Source organism: Vicia villosa, linkage group LG6 (assembly GCF_029867415.1).
Source record: "Vicia villosa cultivar HV-30 ecotype Madison, WI linkage group LG6, Vvil1.0, whole genome shotgun sequence".
NCBI lineage: Eukaryota > Viridiplantae > Streptophyta > Magnoliopsida > Fabales > Fabaceae > Vicia > Vicia villosa.
Genome location: NC_081185.1, coordinates 116,723,751 through 116,736,390, shown reverse-complemented (window position 1 = coordinate 116,736,390; position 12,640 = coordinate 116,723,751). Strand labels below are relative to the sequence as shown.

The following is a 12,640-nucleotide window of genomic DNA, read 5'->3' as shown; positions in this document are numbered from 1 at the left end:
TATAAAAAAAATTACTATCAAATATATTAATTCTTTAATAAATTTGAAAAGGTGGGTTTTTTTAAGGAATCAGAGAAGTATCTTTTTAGAAAACATCCATCAAAACTAATGAAAAATCTAAATTAATTGAAGTTCTTAAATTAAATTAACAAATTTGTTATTCCATTTGCATCGCAATGAATAATTTCATTTGTAAAAAAAAAGAAAAAGATTGTTTTAAAAGGATCATTCATTTTATGATCATGGTAATTACACCATACATGATAAAGGATAATTTTATAAAAATATCTTTTTCTCTCGTTTATTTTAATATTCTTCTTAATATATGTTAAATTATCAAATAGATCATTCATTTTAAGATGTCATTTTAAGATGGAGAGAGTATTTCCTAGACTTATAAGACACTTACAATTTTAAAGAACAAATGATGATTTAAATAATGCTTAACAACTAAAGCTACTGAGCACTCTACGAGGGAATAATAGAAGGGCTACAAATTAAAAAAACTTGTGCCAGAACATCCTTGATGCACACGCCCTTAAGCATCAAGAATCAAGACAATTAGGTAAGTACTCACTCCTGTGTCAGAATATACAAACGTAAGACAGTATAATATAGGTTATAAGTTTCAACTTGCAATCTTGTAGGCATAGACAACAAAAACTTTTAGCTGAATCCAATAAAAAACTTATTAAAATTAACTTTTTACACCAAAAGTTTTTAATCCAATAGGATCCATTTTTTATGCTTTGGACATCTTCTATAAGTTTGTGCCTGCAAAGTTGAGTAATTAAGTTATAATCTAGAAGGTGCTTTAACATATTTTACTTTTACTGTTTTTACATGCACTTCTTCGTGCTTTAATTATGCTGCTATCCAATTCAATATTCTAAAACAAAAGTGAACACCTTTATTTTTTAAAAATTGGTAAACTATGATGTAGATACATTTTTACCTCTTGTTACCAATAGTCTCCACAAGAGCAACTACCCTGCTTAAAATGATGGAACCTATGTGTATCTCTGACAATTACTTCACGTTCTAGAAGTTGAGATGCATACTTGATGAAGTTATGGCAATCGATACAAATTCGGATGTTCTTCATGATTCGAATCGGAGTCCTATGTGAAGTATTAATGATACCAAAGACAAGTGCAAGTTTTTCACTGTGATGACTAATGAGTACTTCCCTTTGTTCTTCTTCTACATCCTGCATGACCAATTTTGCATCAAAGGAATATCCAATTTCCTTCAATCTTCCTATTAAAGAGTCAAGATAAGAATATATTTCTTTGTCTTGTGGATGAGACCTATCTCCCACTACAAAAGTGTGGATTTGATCCTTTAGCTGAATCCAAGATTGACCAGGTTGCTTTTTGACACCTCTTTGATGCATTAAACTCCTTACTGTAGCAGCCTCATCCCATCGATGATTAGAAGAACACATGTTTGATAGCAAAATGTATGCATCTGGATCAGACGGCGCACTTTGAAGTAGCATTTCGGAAACCAATTTTCCCATCTCAATATTTTTATGAAGTCGGCACGAAGATAAAAATGATGTCCATACAGATGTCAAGTGAGAGATACCATTTTCAAAGATAAAGTTTTTTGCATCAATCAAGTGACCTGCTCTACCATAAAGATTGACCATAGAGGTGTAGTGTTCAACTTCAGGGTTGATGTGATAAGTATCTTTCATCATCCTAAAATAACCATGTCCTTCTTCTATAAGGCCTACATGGCTGCATGCATTTAAAACCCCTACAAAAGTAACTTCATTTGGGATGATACCCTGTTTCAACATTCCTTCAAAAAGACTAATTGCTTCCCTTCCTTGACCATCTAGAGCACAACCAGAAATCATTGAAGTCCACAAGACAACATTTGGTTCATTGATTTGTCTGAAAATCATCCGAGCATCATCCAAGCTACCGGATTTAGAATACATATCAATTAACGACGAACCAACATAAGCATCCACTCTATGCCCAATTTTTTGAATGTAGGCATGAATCTGCTTACCAAACTCCAAAGCTCCAGCATTGGCACAGGTAGAAATAATGGTTACAACAGTTCGAATATCCACTACAATTAATTCTCGAATCATTGACCTGAAAGTTTTAATACCATCTTCGTACTTTCCGTTCCAAACATAACCGGAAACCATTGAACTCCATGAAACTATTCCTGCCTTAGGTTCCTTGCACGTAACTCCAAAATTCCCTTTTCTCAAAAAATTCAGAGGTACATCTTTGAGAATTGTAGATGCCTTATCCATTCTCCCACACTTGCCATACATTTCCACAAGTGAACTCCTTATAAAGCCGTCACTATTGAGGCCAAATTTTAAGACCCTCCCATGAATTTGTCTCCCAATCTCAACAAGTGATAAAGAGGAAGCCAAAATAAGAGCTATGGAGAAAGTGACTGCAGAGAATTCAGTCCCTTGCTTCACCATAGAATAGAGCTGTTCCAAAGCTAATCTTTCATAACCACATTGCATCAACCCATCTATGATAGTATTCCAACTCACAACATCCTTGTAAGGAAAGTTCCTAAACATGTCAAGAGACTTCTCCACATCTCCTTCACGGAGATACGCACCCATCATTATATTCCACGACACAACGTCTTTCTCAACCATCAACTCAAAAAAACATTCAGCATATTCAAAGGCCTTGCATTTCAAGTAAAGATCAAGAATAGAATTCTCCAGCACAATATCTCCATCGACCCCATTCCTGAGAATCCATGCATGGATCCCTTTACCCAATTGAAGATTGTTTTCACCTGAACAACACTTGAAAACACTAGACAAAGTATAGTGATTTGGACAAGCACCCTTTGCTTGCATTTCTCTGAAAAGGCTAAAGACCATCTCTGAAGAGCCTGCTCTAGCAAAACCTGATATAAGGACAGTCCATGTTTGAGCATCTTTGTGGAGAATTTCATCAAACAGCTTATGTGCATAGTTCATGTTGCTGGATTTGACATAGAGAGATAAAAGATAGTTAGCCAAGTTTGTATTTTGAAGAGAAGCGTTTTTGAAGTAGTGGCCATGAAGGGCATCAAGTGGTGGTTGTGAGCAATTGGATGTGGTGGAGTAAAGAAAGGAAGATGGGTGGCGCCACCGAGAGTGAAAATTGGAGGATGAAACATGGTTGATGAATAAGCTTTGCCACCCAAACTTAACTTTGCACAGCTTATTCATAGATGTACAAATTTCACCATAATGTTAGGCATGTACAAGTAACTAGTAAGATAAGTACTGTATTTGTACCGATGTAAAATTTATTTTTACTATTTTTTTTTACTGATAAAATGTAAAAAAATTAATGTGTTTATAATACAAGATTAATTAATTTGTGCACATTAAACAAAATCATTTTTTTATTAGAATTTTGTAAACTTGTAGCCTAAAAAGCACCTTTAATAAAATAAAAGCTGTGTATTGGAAAAAATACAACTTTCAAAACTTTTAAAATCTGAATGCATATCTCTTAAAATAATATTCATATTAAATTTCATAATTTGTATCCATGCACACTTTTTAGTTACTTATGTTTTTGTTGTTGTGAAGTTTTTTTATTATAAATTTAGGTATCTTCTGCGTGAGTGTAATAGTAGAGAATAATCTCTCATCTAAAGAGGACCATCATATAAAGTATATTAATTCATCCAACAATTACTCTCTATTCTATAATAATTATTTTATTTTACAAAAAATTATTTCCTTTTCAATTATTATAATGAAATACATCAATAATACTTGATTAATAAAATTATAATTCAATAATCAAATACAACAATTATTGTGAGACGGGTAGAGTATCGTCCAACAACTTTCCCTTAAACTTTTTAACAATAGATTTTTTTATCAAATTTGCATGGCAAACCATATTTGACTTAAAACATGAATTATTTTGGGGGAAAATTCTTAGGTGGACACATACCTAAGAAATTGTTTTACACACAACCAATCACAAAATTTTAATTAATTAAAAAAATAAATACTGATTTTTCTCTCTCCTTCATAATCTCAACCACCCCATGAATCCAATTAAAACCAAAATTAAAATTAAAACAAATTTGAAAAAGACTCTTTCTTATTGGTTGTGCCTAAGAATGTGGATTTAGGGTCGTGTCCATGCAAGAATTGCTCTTGTTTTGGGTTACATAATATATGGTATGCGAGGTTTTATTAGTATATACGTGTTCACTTGTTTTACTAGGTATTTGTTTCTCTCAATTCAATCATTGTTTGATGGCTGTAGCGTCTTTGAAATTCACATGAATATCTTGATCAATGGCCGACCATCCACTTTTTCTTTTAATAAGAGAACGATCACATTACCAAATTCCAAGAGTAGGAGGGAATCCATCAAAATAAAGCTTAACTTTTTTTAACGGAAAAAATAAAGCTAAAACTTATTCTGAATTTCTGATACATCCGGATCAATATTCAACGAAGTATGGAGAGAAGGATATACTTTTGCCTTTCGAAAAAAAGGACAAAAACAATGGCTGTCTATTCAAAATATTTTACAAAAAAGAATGAGATACAAAATCTTATATTCCAGTAAGGATCGAGCTTTCCTAGTGAGTGGAAACAATATCTTAAACCAGTTCTATAATTAGGACAACCATCAAGTGAAAAAATTAAGGTAAAAAGAGCATAAACAAGCCATTACGAATAAGAATAATTAGCACTTATATTAATCAAGAGGAGGGTAGAAGTATGAAGACAAAGAAAAGCCGAGGAAGAGAAGGCCACCAACAGTGGCTACAGAGCGTTGGGAAATTCTAGATGCCAGCATGCTTCCTCCAACCACTGCTACTGAGGTGCAGATTGTGTGTCCTATAGTGGCCCCAACTGCTACTCCAATTGCATTTTTGTGTGTTGCCAGCTGCACAAGGAAAGTAAAATTCATGAACAAAAGTACAAAACAAATACAGAACAGATATAAAAACCACCGACACAAATTAATGATTGAAGGCATCAAGTCTATAAGGAAAGTAAAAAATGTAGAGATATATTGAGGGGTTTGAGAGAAAGAGTTTCTTACTGCAATTGTTGCAATCTGGCTACGGTCACCCCACTCGGCAAGGAATGTTAAAATAAAAGACTGCATAAAGTAGGAAAAAGTGTAACCAAAAAATTATCATCTTCAACTCAAATGAGTGATGAAAGAGTTGTGCTTACCTCCAAAAATATAGGTGTACAAAATCTTGAAAGGAACCGCCGGTATGAAGTTTTACCTTGCCCACCTTCAAGTTTTTCTTCAACCTAGTTAACAAGAACAAATTCTTAGCAGTTACCAAGAACTAATTGCTCCATCAACTATCCAATGCATGCTGGAGCATGTTTACAAGTAATTAGTTGAGCTCCTCTCCCCATGGCAAAGTGACCATGTGGAGTAACAAGGAAACTGAAAACAAACAAAGTAGCAACCTGAAGAGTTGCATCTATACTAAGATTCTAGCTTTTAACATGTTTAAACAACTATTAAGGTCAATCATTGCTAAATTTGAATTTTTAACTAACACGGATACAGTAACTGTTAAAAAAAAGTGTCATATAGAATAAAGGCACATGAAGCAATCCATTTGCAAGCCTGTACAAGTACAAAAGTTTTAATAAAAACACTACACAAAGTCAATAAAGGCATACTTCTTCCATTTCTTTCTTCTGTGAAGATTTTGGGTCTGATCTCCAAGCAATGTACAGCAGACGTAACCCAAAGAAAAGATAAAGAACTGCATATGAGAAAAAAGGAAATGCTTAGCCTCATCTTACAAAAAAATTGAAGTTTTAAATGCAAGTTGCAACTATCCATAAACACAAGATAGTGAATGAAAATTGGAAAACAATTATATCAGTGAATCCCAGAGGCAAGGCATAGATGGAGAAACAAACAAAATGAACTGATATTGGAACAGATATCAGTACATGGAATTAGACAGAAACACCTGAACAATGCTAATAATGGTAGCTTTTGTTACAGGTACCTAGTGCCGAATCGGCCATTATGACTCAATATTGCATAGTATTCCCGATAATTTACCTGTAGCAGCACTATTTGTATGCTTCTTTGAAATCAAATTTGGCACAATCCTTCCTAGCCCTGTTGAAAGTACCTAATGGATACATGCAATAACTTTAATCCTGATATCATAGATAATAGTAGTTAGAGCACCAAGAAACAGCACTCTAAGTTGCGGAAACCAGACCATCCAACACCATGCAAAGAGCATCCCTTAATGAGAGGGGGAAAAAGCAGGACATAAAATTCAAAGCATAACTGCTGCACTCACTGTCATTATAATCAAGGCTGTGAGCGCACCGGACAAAACAATTGACTTAGGGTGACGCATAGCCATGAGAGCTGCTATTATAAATGTCTCATCCCCAATCTAGCAAGAAAAAAAGATTTTCAGTTATAAGACATAACATAACCCACTCATAGAAAATATGCAACATCCAAACAGAAACAAAAGCATTCTTAACAATCCAATTCTCATACTTGTTAAATTACAGCTACAGCCTAGTTGAATATAGTTTTGAAAAGTGTTTATAGAAAGAAAATATTAAAAGAATATAATTTAGCTTCTGCATTACTGCTTTTTCAGGACATCTATCATTTAACATCGACATCTATAAGCTTACAAGAACTTTTGCGAAAGTGAACACAAACTTATTATAACGGAGAAGCTTCTATAAGCTTGAAGCAAATACATACTGAACTTCAGTTTTATTATTTATAGTTTGAGATCAGTTAGGTTAATTTAGGTTACCGAACGCAGAGTCAACAATTAGCTACTAATAGGTTTTTTTTCCATATAAGCAGCCACATTAACTTTGTCTAACACACTTTTACTCTTTTAACCAATGTCAGCTTCCTCTAATGAGAATTGCCTCTCGAATTCCTCTTATGAAAGCTTATATAATGCTATACAGTCAAAAGCAAAAACATCGTGTTCTTAAAATCTAGGTTAGATTAGATCAATCAATAATTCTTAATAAAACTAGCATCACAATGGCACACAAGCTAAAAGTTAAAACATATCGTTGAAATCGCGCGATATTATGAGCCGAGTAAGAGTAAGGCTCTGTGAAACTAACCTCACTGACGAGAATCATTGATAGACTAGCAAAGAAAGCATCAAAGAGTCCAACACCTGAGGAATCCAAGCTAAGAGGAAGAACCGCGCCATTCTCTAAACCATTCAATGCAAGCTGTGAACAAAAATCGCTCACGCGCATTCATTTCATTTTCTAAGCATGGGATTCAGTTTCATCAACAATTCAAATTGACCAAAACGGCAAAAAGCGTGAGGTTAAGGATTAAGCATGCTTACTTTGGCACGGCGACCTAGATCCACAGATCCACCGGAATCTTGCCTCTCATTATGCGCCAGAGAATCCTACGCATATAAACAAACACATTACGCGTTAATTGATGCGTGAAAACGCGTAGAAAGGAGGAGAAAAGAGACTGACCTGAGCGAAGGTTTGGAAGATTAAGCACAAGAGAATGAAGAGGCGAAGAGCGAGAACGGTTCTGAATCGCGGTGCCATGGTGAATCTGTGGCGGTTGAATTTGCGAGGGAAGAAGAAGAAGAGGAGAAGAAGAAGAAGAAGAAGAGAAGAAAAAGTGAAGAGAAAATTGAAGAAAAAAGAAAATAAATTACTATTTTATTTTTATGAATAAAAAAGAAGAAAATTAGAAAGTGAGATAGATGGATCTCTGGTGATGGTATGATTCGGATCTGGGTTATGATTGCGTAATTTGAAATTGAAATGAACGTGATGGGAAGAACCTTCGATTTGATACGAGATCCCCGAACACTGGTCTCACTACTTTATGCATTTTCTAAAATTCATTTTTATTTATGGCTTTGCGTGTTTTTGCCACTGAGCCTTAGAACTCGCCTTCCTCGCTCTCTTGCCCGGAAGCTAGCTACTAGGGTGGACAAAAGTTTCCGAACCGTGAGTATCCGACCGGTCCGAGCGTAATTAAAATTTTCGGTTCGGTTCATATCGGGTCTACGGGTTATACGGGTGACTGGCTCGGTTTTTAGTGGTTTATTCCGGTTCGGTTCGGTTGATAATATTAGGCCCATCGGTGACCGGACCCGACCGAGTCCAATTTATATTTTATTATTATAATTATTATTTATTAACACTAGCTAGGGTTTGAGGAGACCAACACCAATTTCTCTCCCTCATTTTTCTTCTTCCGTGTAGCCGCTCGCCGCCCCCTTCTTCTTTCCTCTGGTGAAAAAACATAACTACCACCACAATATTCTCTAGTTCAATCATAAACACATTCATCTTCCGCTCAATCTCTCTTCGTCTCTCAAAAAAATCAAACCCTAACACCCAAATTTTAGAAAAAGACCACAATATTAAAGGTTGTATTTGTGAACTGAAAGGAGGTTGCAAGCGGATGTTTTGAGAGTTTCTATAATTTTCTATCTGATTATCAAAGTGATCTTCTTCAGGTATATAACTTATCTTACCTTTTCCCTTATGATAGTCATGATTTCTCTTTGATTTTTTTGATAATTTTTACTTTTACTCTTGCCAGGTTGCAGATCGTTGCTTCTATCTTCTTTATACTTGTTGTTCTTTCATATTGATGTTCTTGCATTCCTTCTGGTGTTGCGGGAGGTATCACTTTTTCTAGTTTATAGGTGAGTTGGTCTTTACTGGTTATTATTCTTGAAGTTGTATTTGATAATTTTAGGTCTAGATCTTTGGTCTTTACTGGTTATTATTCTTGAAGTTGTATTGGATAATTTTAGGTCTAGATCTATTTTGCATGACACCTTTATGGTTATTTAGAGTCTGAGAATTATTTTTTGTATCCTTCCCTGCAGTATTAATCTTGTTCTTGATGAGTTGTTTTCTTTTCTTTTTTTTTACTTGGATACTTGGATTTACTGGGTGACAGATTAAGTTTCATTCACTGATCCCAAATCCATCCACAGAAGAGGAGAAACTTTTTGAAAGGAAAAAGAGGTTAAAGAAGAGGTTAATTTCTTCTGTTAAATTTAATTAAGAGGTTAATTTCTTATGTTATTGGACAGGTTAAATTATTGTGTCTTATGAGCCCCTCTCTAATACAAGATTAATTCATTGCAAAAATTATATGTTTTTCTAATGTAGAAAAATGAGCCCTTTGGTTGGACTACAAAAGCCCTCAGATTTTAAGAGACTAATGGTCTTTGGTCTTTGGGAGCATAAGTTTATTTTCACAACAACTGAAGTTTTATGGCTTAAGTTTTATAAACTAATTTTGATTAAAAAAATTCACAAATTACATGAACTTATAGGTTCTTTTTTTATTCTCCTGATAAGTTTTCTTTTGTGCAGGTATGGAGTTATTGTTTCAATAGGCCTTGTTTTTGTTCCTGTCTAACATTGAATAGGAAATTATCATGCACCTACTACTTATTCATTCAAAGACTGGTGTTAGATTCTAATATATTTTAGTTAATTCCTAATTTGTATTGGATTTAGTTTTGTATTTATTTTATTAAATTTGATTTATGCAGTAATGATTTAGTTTCATTTGTAATGTTATTTAATACAGTTTTTTTTGGATGATTTAATATCCAATTTCATGAAAGTTTATCCAAAAAATCAATAGTTTTTTTTATAAAAAAACCAGTTAATTTTTCTATTTATAAAATTAAAATAAAATTCAAATTGGGTTTTTGAAATTTTAGTGATCCAAATACAAGCTGTATACTAAGAATTTAAAGAAAATATAAAAAAACTATTGAATTTTACTATTTGGGCTGGATTTTGAATTGGCCCAACTGCAAATGCAAATGAAATACCCGAAATAAACCGACATAGATACCCGAACCCGTTTCAACCCGAACCCGAAAAAACCGATTGATATTCTGGTCGGAATTGGGCCTGTATTTGTCACCCGAGGGTTGGGCCGGATTGGGGTTTTGGGCCCGAACCCGAACCGGCCCGACCCGATGTCCACCCCTACTAGCTAGCAAGCAGGCCAATTTTATTTATATTTTTTTGTTTGAAACAAGCCATGTGAATTCAATTATCTAACTTTTTTTCCTTAAACACTCAATTGTACATGTCTACGTTTGATTTCACGTTTGAGACATCTAGAATTGATTTTGGACGCTTAAAATCGATTTTGGAGTGTTTGGTTGATCTTGAGTAGAATTGATTATACTTTCTATAATTGACTCTACTTGAAGCTATGAAGTTATGATTTGTAACTTTTGATCAAACAAGATTTTTACACTGAAATTTATTATTCAACTCACTTTTGTAAAAATTTCTCTAAACATAAATCACTTTATCTTTAACTCACTTTTATCCAAAATCAATTTTACATAATCAATTCGCTCAAAATCAATTTTTTTCGCCGCATAACCAAACACACACTATCTATGGTACTACTAACATTTCCTCTCTATATATACTTAAAAACATTCATCTCTTAATATAGTACTTGTCATAGAACAATTTTATTGGGCAAGCCCCTGGGCTTAATTGCTCGAATTGGTATTCAAGACTCATTTCTCTTATTAGATATGGCCCATGTGGTGTTCAAGTAAAACAATTGGGAAGTATAAGTCAAAAGAGAGAAAATTGTATTTCTCACGATTTGGGGAAGAACTAATCTTCCATTATTCTCATGTTCTTGATAAGGAAATGGGAGAACTTTGTTTCTCCTAGAATCCAACCTAGGGATCCTCTATATATGTCAATCTCATAATTAGGGAGGGTACATTGATAAATTCCACAAAGCAAAACTCGGAGTCTCCCACAGTCTCTTTGTGCGCTGGCTCTCATATTATTTTACTTTCAGCGAGTACAATACTCTTTTATTTTTTTTATGGCTTTATACCACCGGTTTAGTCCGGTTCGGGGGCGAGTTCTGGCATCAAGTGGTTCCATCCCCCTCCCGATCGCAGTTGCGGGGGATCGAACTGTGGTTCTCCCTACCAAGTCCAGCGCCAATCACCACTGGACCAACTAACGATTGGTACAATACTCTTTTAAATAATACTCTTTTAAGACAGGAAAAATAATAAACATTATGAGTCGGGTTCAGGCAAGCGAATTATGGTTTTAATGACAATTAATTGATCTTGCACAATAAAGAGAATAATGGTCATGATAGCCTTTAATGATTATTAAATGCATATGATATTTGAAGTATTATATAAACTTGTGATCATGGAAGAATGAGAGATACACAAAACATTACGAAGACGACTGATACTTTAATGGCCCTCGTTGATAAATTTACACTAGTGTAATTTTGGCATCTATTGGAAGCCCATTAAAGTTGAATTGGGTCATACCAATAATTTCTAACATCAATATGATCCTGTCTCACTATGGTTAGGGTTACCACTAGTAGTAACAACAATAATCGAGTTGTCATAGTAGAAATGATAATTGCTTTAAAGGAATTGCATCAACAAATTAAAACACTGCAGAATAATGTATATGACATGCAATAACAACGAACACATTTGGTTGTGAAGTTATTTGTGAAATGGTCCTTTGGATTGGAAGTATTTTGTAAAACAACAACATTATTCTTAGGATACTCCTCTAAGCTGCAATCTAGAAACACTTCGTAAAGAAAGTCTCGCCTAAGAGGTCAAATTCCTCCCGCTATGGCGATGCCTTTAGACCGCCCGAGAAGAGACAACGATGAAATATCACCCAAAGGGAGGTATCTCCTCGCCCTATACCTTTCCTTTCGGTCCTTCATAGGAAACGTGGGATAAGATTTTTCTTGGGAAGAGAGAAGTCATGCTCATTAACTGACCCATATTTCCCTTGGAAATAGGAATTTAACGGTCCGCCATTGATTGAGTGCACAATGACCCTTTCCAAGAAAACCCTAAGCCCTAGAGGCCTCTACTTCTCCCAAGGGAAGATGAGAGGTCATAACACCTAAAAAGCATAACATTTAGCAAGATCATAATGCATACTGACCATACCCCCTACACTTATACCTAAACACACTGATCATCTTCAGAGCCTTTCACCTCAATAGAGAAGGACTCCAAAAATCACCACAAAACACCATTGTACATGGCTTCTCGCCACAATGGGCAAGCCCTAACCACCATACAACGTAATATAGCTACAAAGGCATCTAAATCTCCCCTCCCTTGCAAGGGGACACACATACCTGTTCTTTTTTACTAGTACACCTATAAACCCCTCAAGGGCGATATTACTAATGCCTCTAAGGGGCAGCAATACAACCAAATTATAAAAATACAAAATTCCCTCAAAGGGGAGCACTATAATAAGTTTAAGTTTAATAGAAGAAAAACCTAAGAGTTAGAAGGGGTTGGAATCACCATCATATTGAATGGATCCCTTAGTTTCTTCATTAACTAGGAAATTCTCAAGAGTCGTGATATTTCCCTCCTCGGTGGATAGGGACGCTTGCTTGTCAGGTTCTTCATGTTCTTCCACCAATAGTCCATCCTTGATGACCTTAAACAAATCAAGTTTTCCCAAATATAGGTTAGAATAAAGGAATATCACTTGCACTTTACCTTTCTCAAATGGCTTATCAGAGGCATCAACTATCTCTTCCTTGAGTTCAACCAAATCTTC

General features: G+C 34.7%; 2 protein-coding genes and 1 long non-coding RNA gene across 3 annotated transcripts; 1 reads left to right on the top strand and 2 right to left on the bottom strand.

Annotated features, from left to right (window-relative positions):
* Positions 1-376: 376 nt before the first annotated feature.
* Positions 377-3,350, bottom strand: LOC131609688 (putative pentatricopeptide repeat-containing protein At3g23330). Its single transcript, XM_058881467.1, has one exon. It carries the CDS (start codon positions 3,212-3,214, stop codon positions 962-964), a length of 2,253 nt encoding a protein of 750 aa, XP_058737450.1. The 5' UTR covers positions 3,215-3,350; the 3' UTR covers positions 377-961.
* A 1,124-nt stretch (positions 3,351-4,474) lies between these two features.
* Positions 4,475-7,936, bottom strand: LOC131609686 (GDT1-like protein 3). Its single transcript, XM_058881466.1, has 9 exons — positions 7,505-7,936; positions 7,363-7,428; positions 7,127-7,240; positions 6,319-6,417; positions 6,069-6,141; positions 5,675-5,760; positions 5,207-5,290; positions 5,070-5,129; positions 4,475-4,910 (listed from the first exon to the last, which is right to left on the bottom strand). The coding sequence occupies exons 1-9, from the start codon at positions 7,580-7,582 to the stop codon at positions 4,719-4,721; spliced, it is 852 nt and encodes a 283-aa protein (XP_058737449.1). The 5' UTR covers positions 7,583-7,936; the 3' UTR covers positions 4,475-4,718.
* Positions 7,937-8,072: 136 nt separating this feature from the next.
* Positions 8,073-9,561, top strand: LOC131609687 (uncharacterized). Its single transcript, XR_009286304.1, has 4 exons — positions 8,073-8,508; positions 8,595-8,700; positions 8,961-9,040; positions 9,383-9,561. It is a non-coding gene; the product is annotated as an uncharacterized LOC131609687 (long non-coding RNA).
* Positions 9,562-12,640: the final 3,079 nt, after the last annotated feature.

Bases quoted from the DNA above. Each gene is read 5' to 3' on its own strand.
- LOC131609688 (XM_058881467.1), bottom strand. From the start codon at position 3,214: ATGAATAAGCTGTGCAAAGTTAAGTTTGGGTGGCAAAGCTTATTCATC.
- LOC131609686 (XM_058881466.1), bottom strand. From the start codon at position 7,582: ATGGCACCGCGATTCAGAACCGTTCTCGCTCTTCGCCTCTTCATTCTC. The intron at 7,241-7,362 runs GTAAGCATGCTT...TTTTGTTCACAG, and splicing joins ATCTAGGTCGCCGTGCCAAA to CTTGCATTGAATGGTTTAGA. The intron at 5,291-5,674 runs GTATGCCTTTAT...CTTGTTAACTAG, and splicing joins AGAAGAAAGAAATGGAAGAA to GTTGAAGAAAAACTTGAAGG.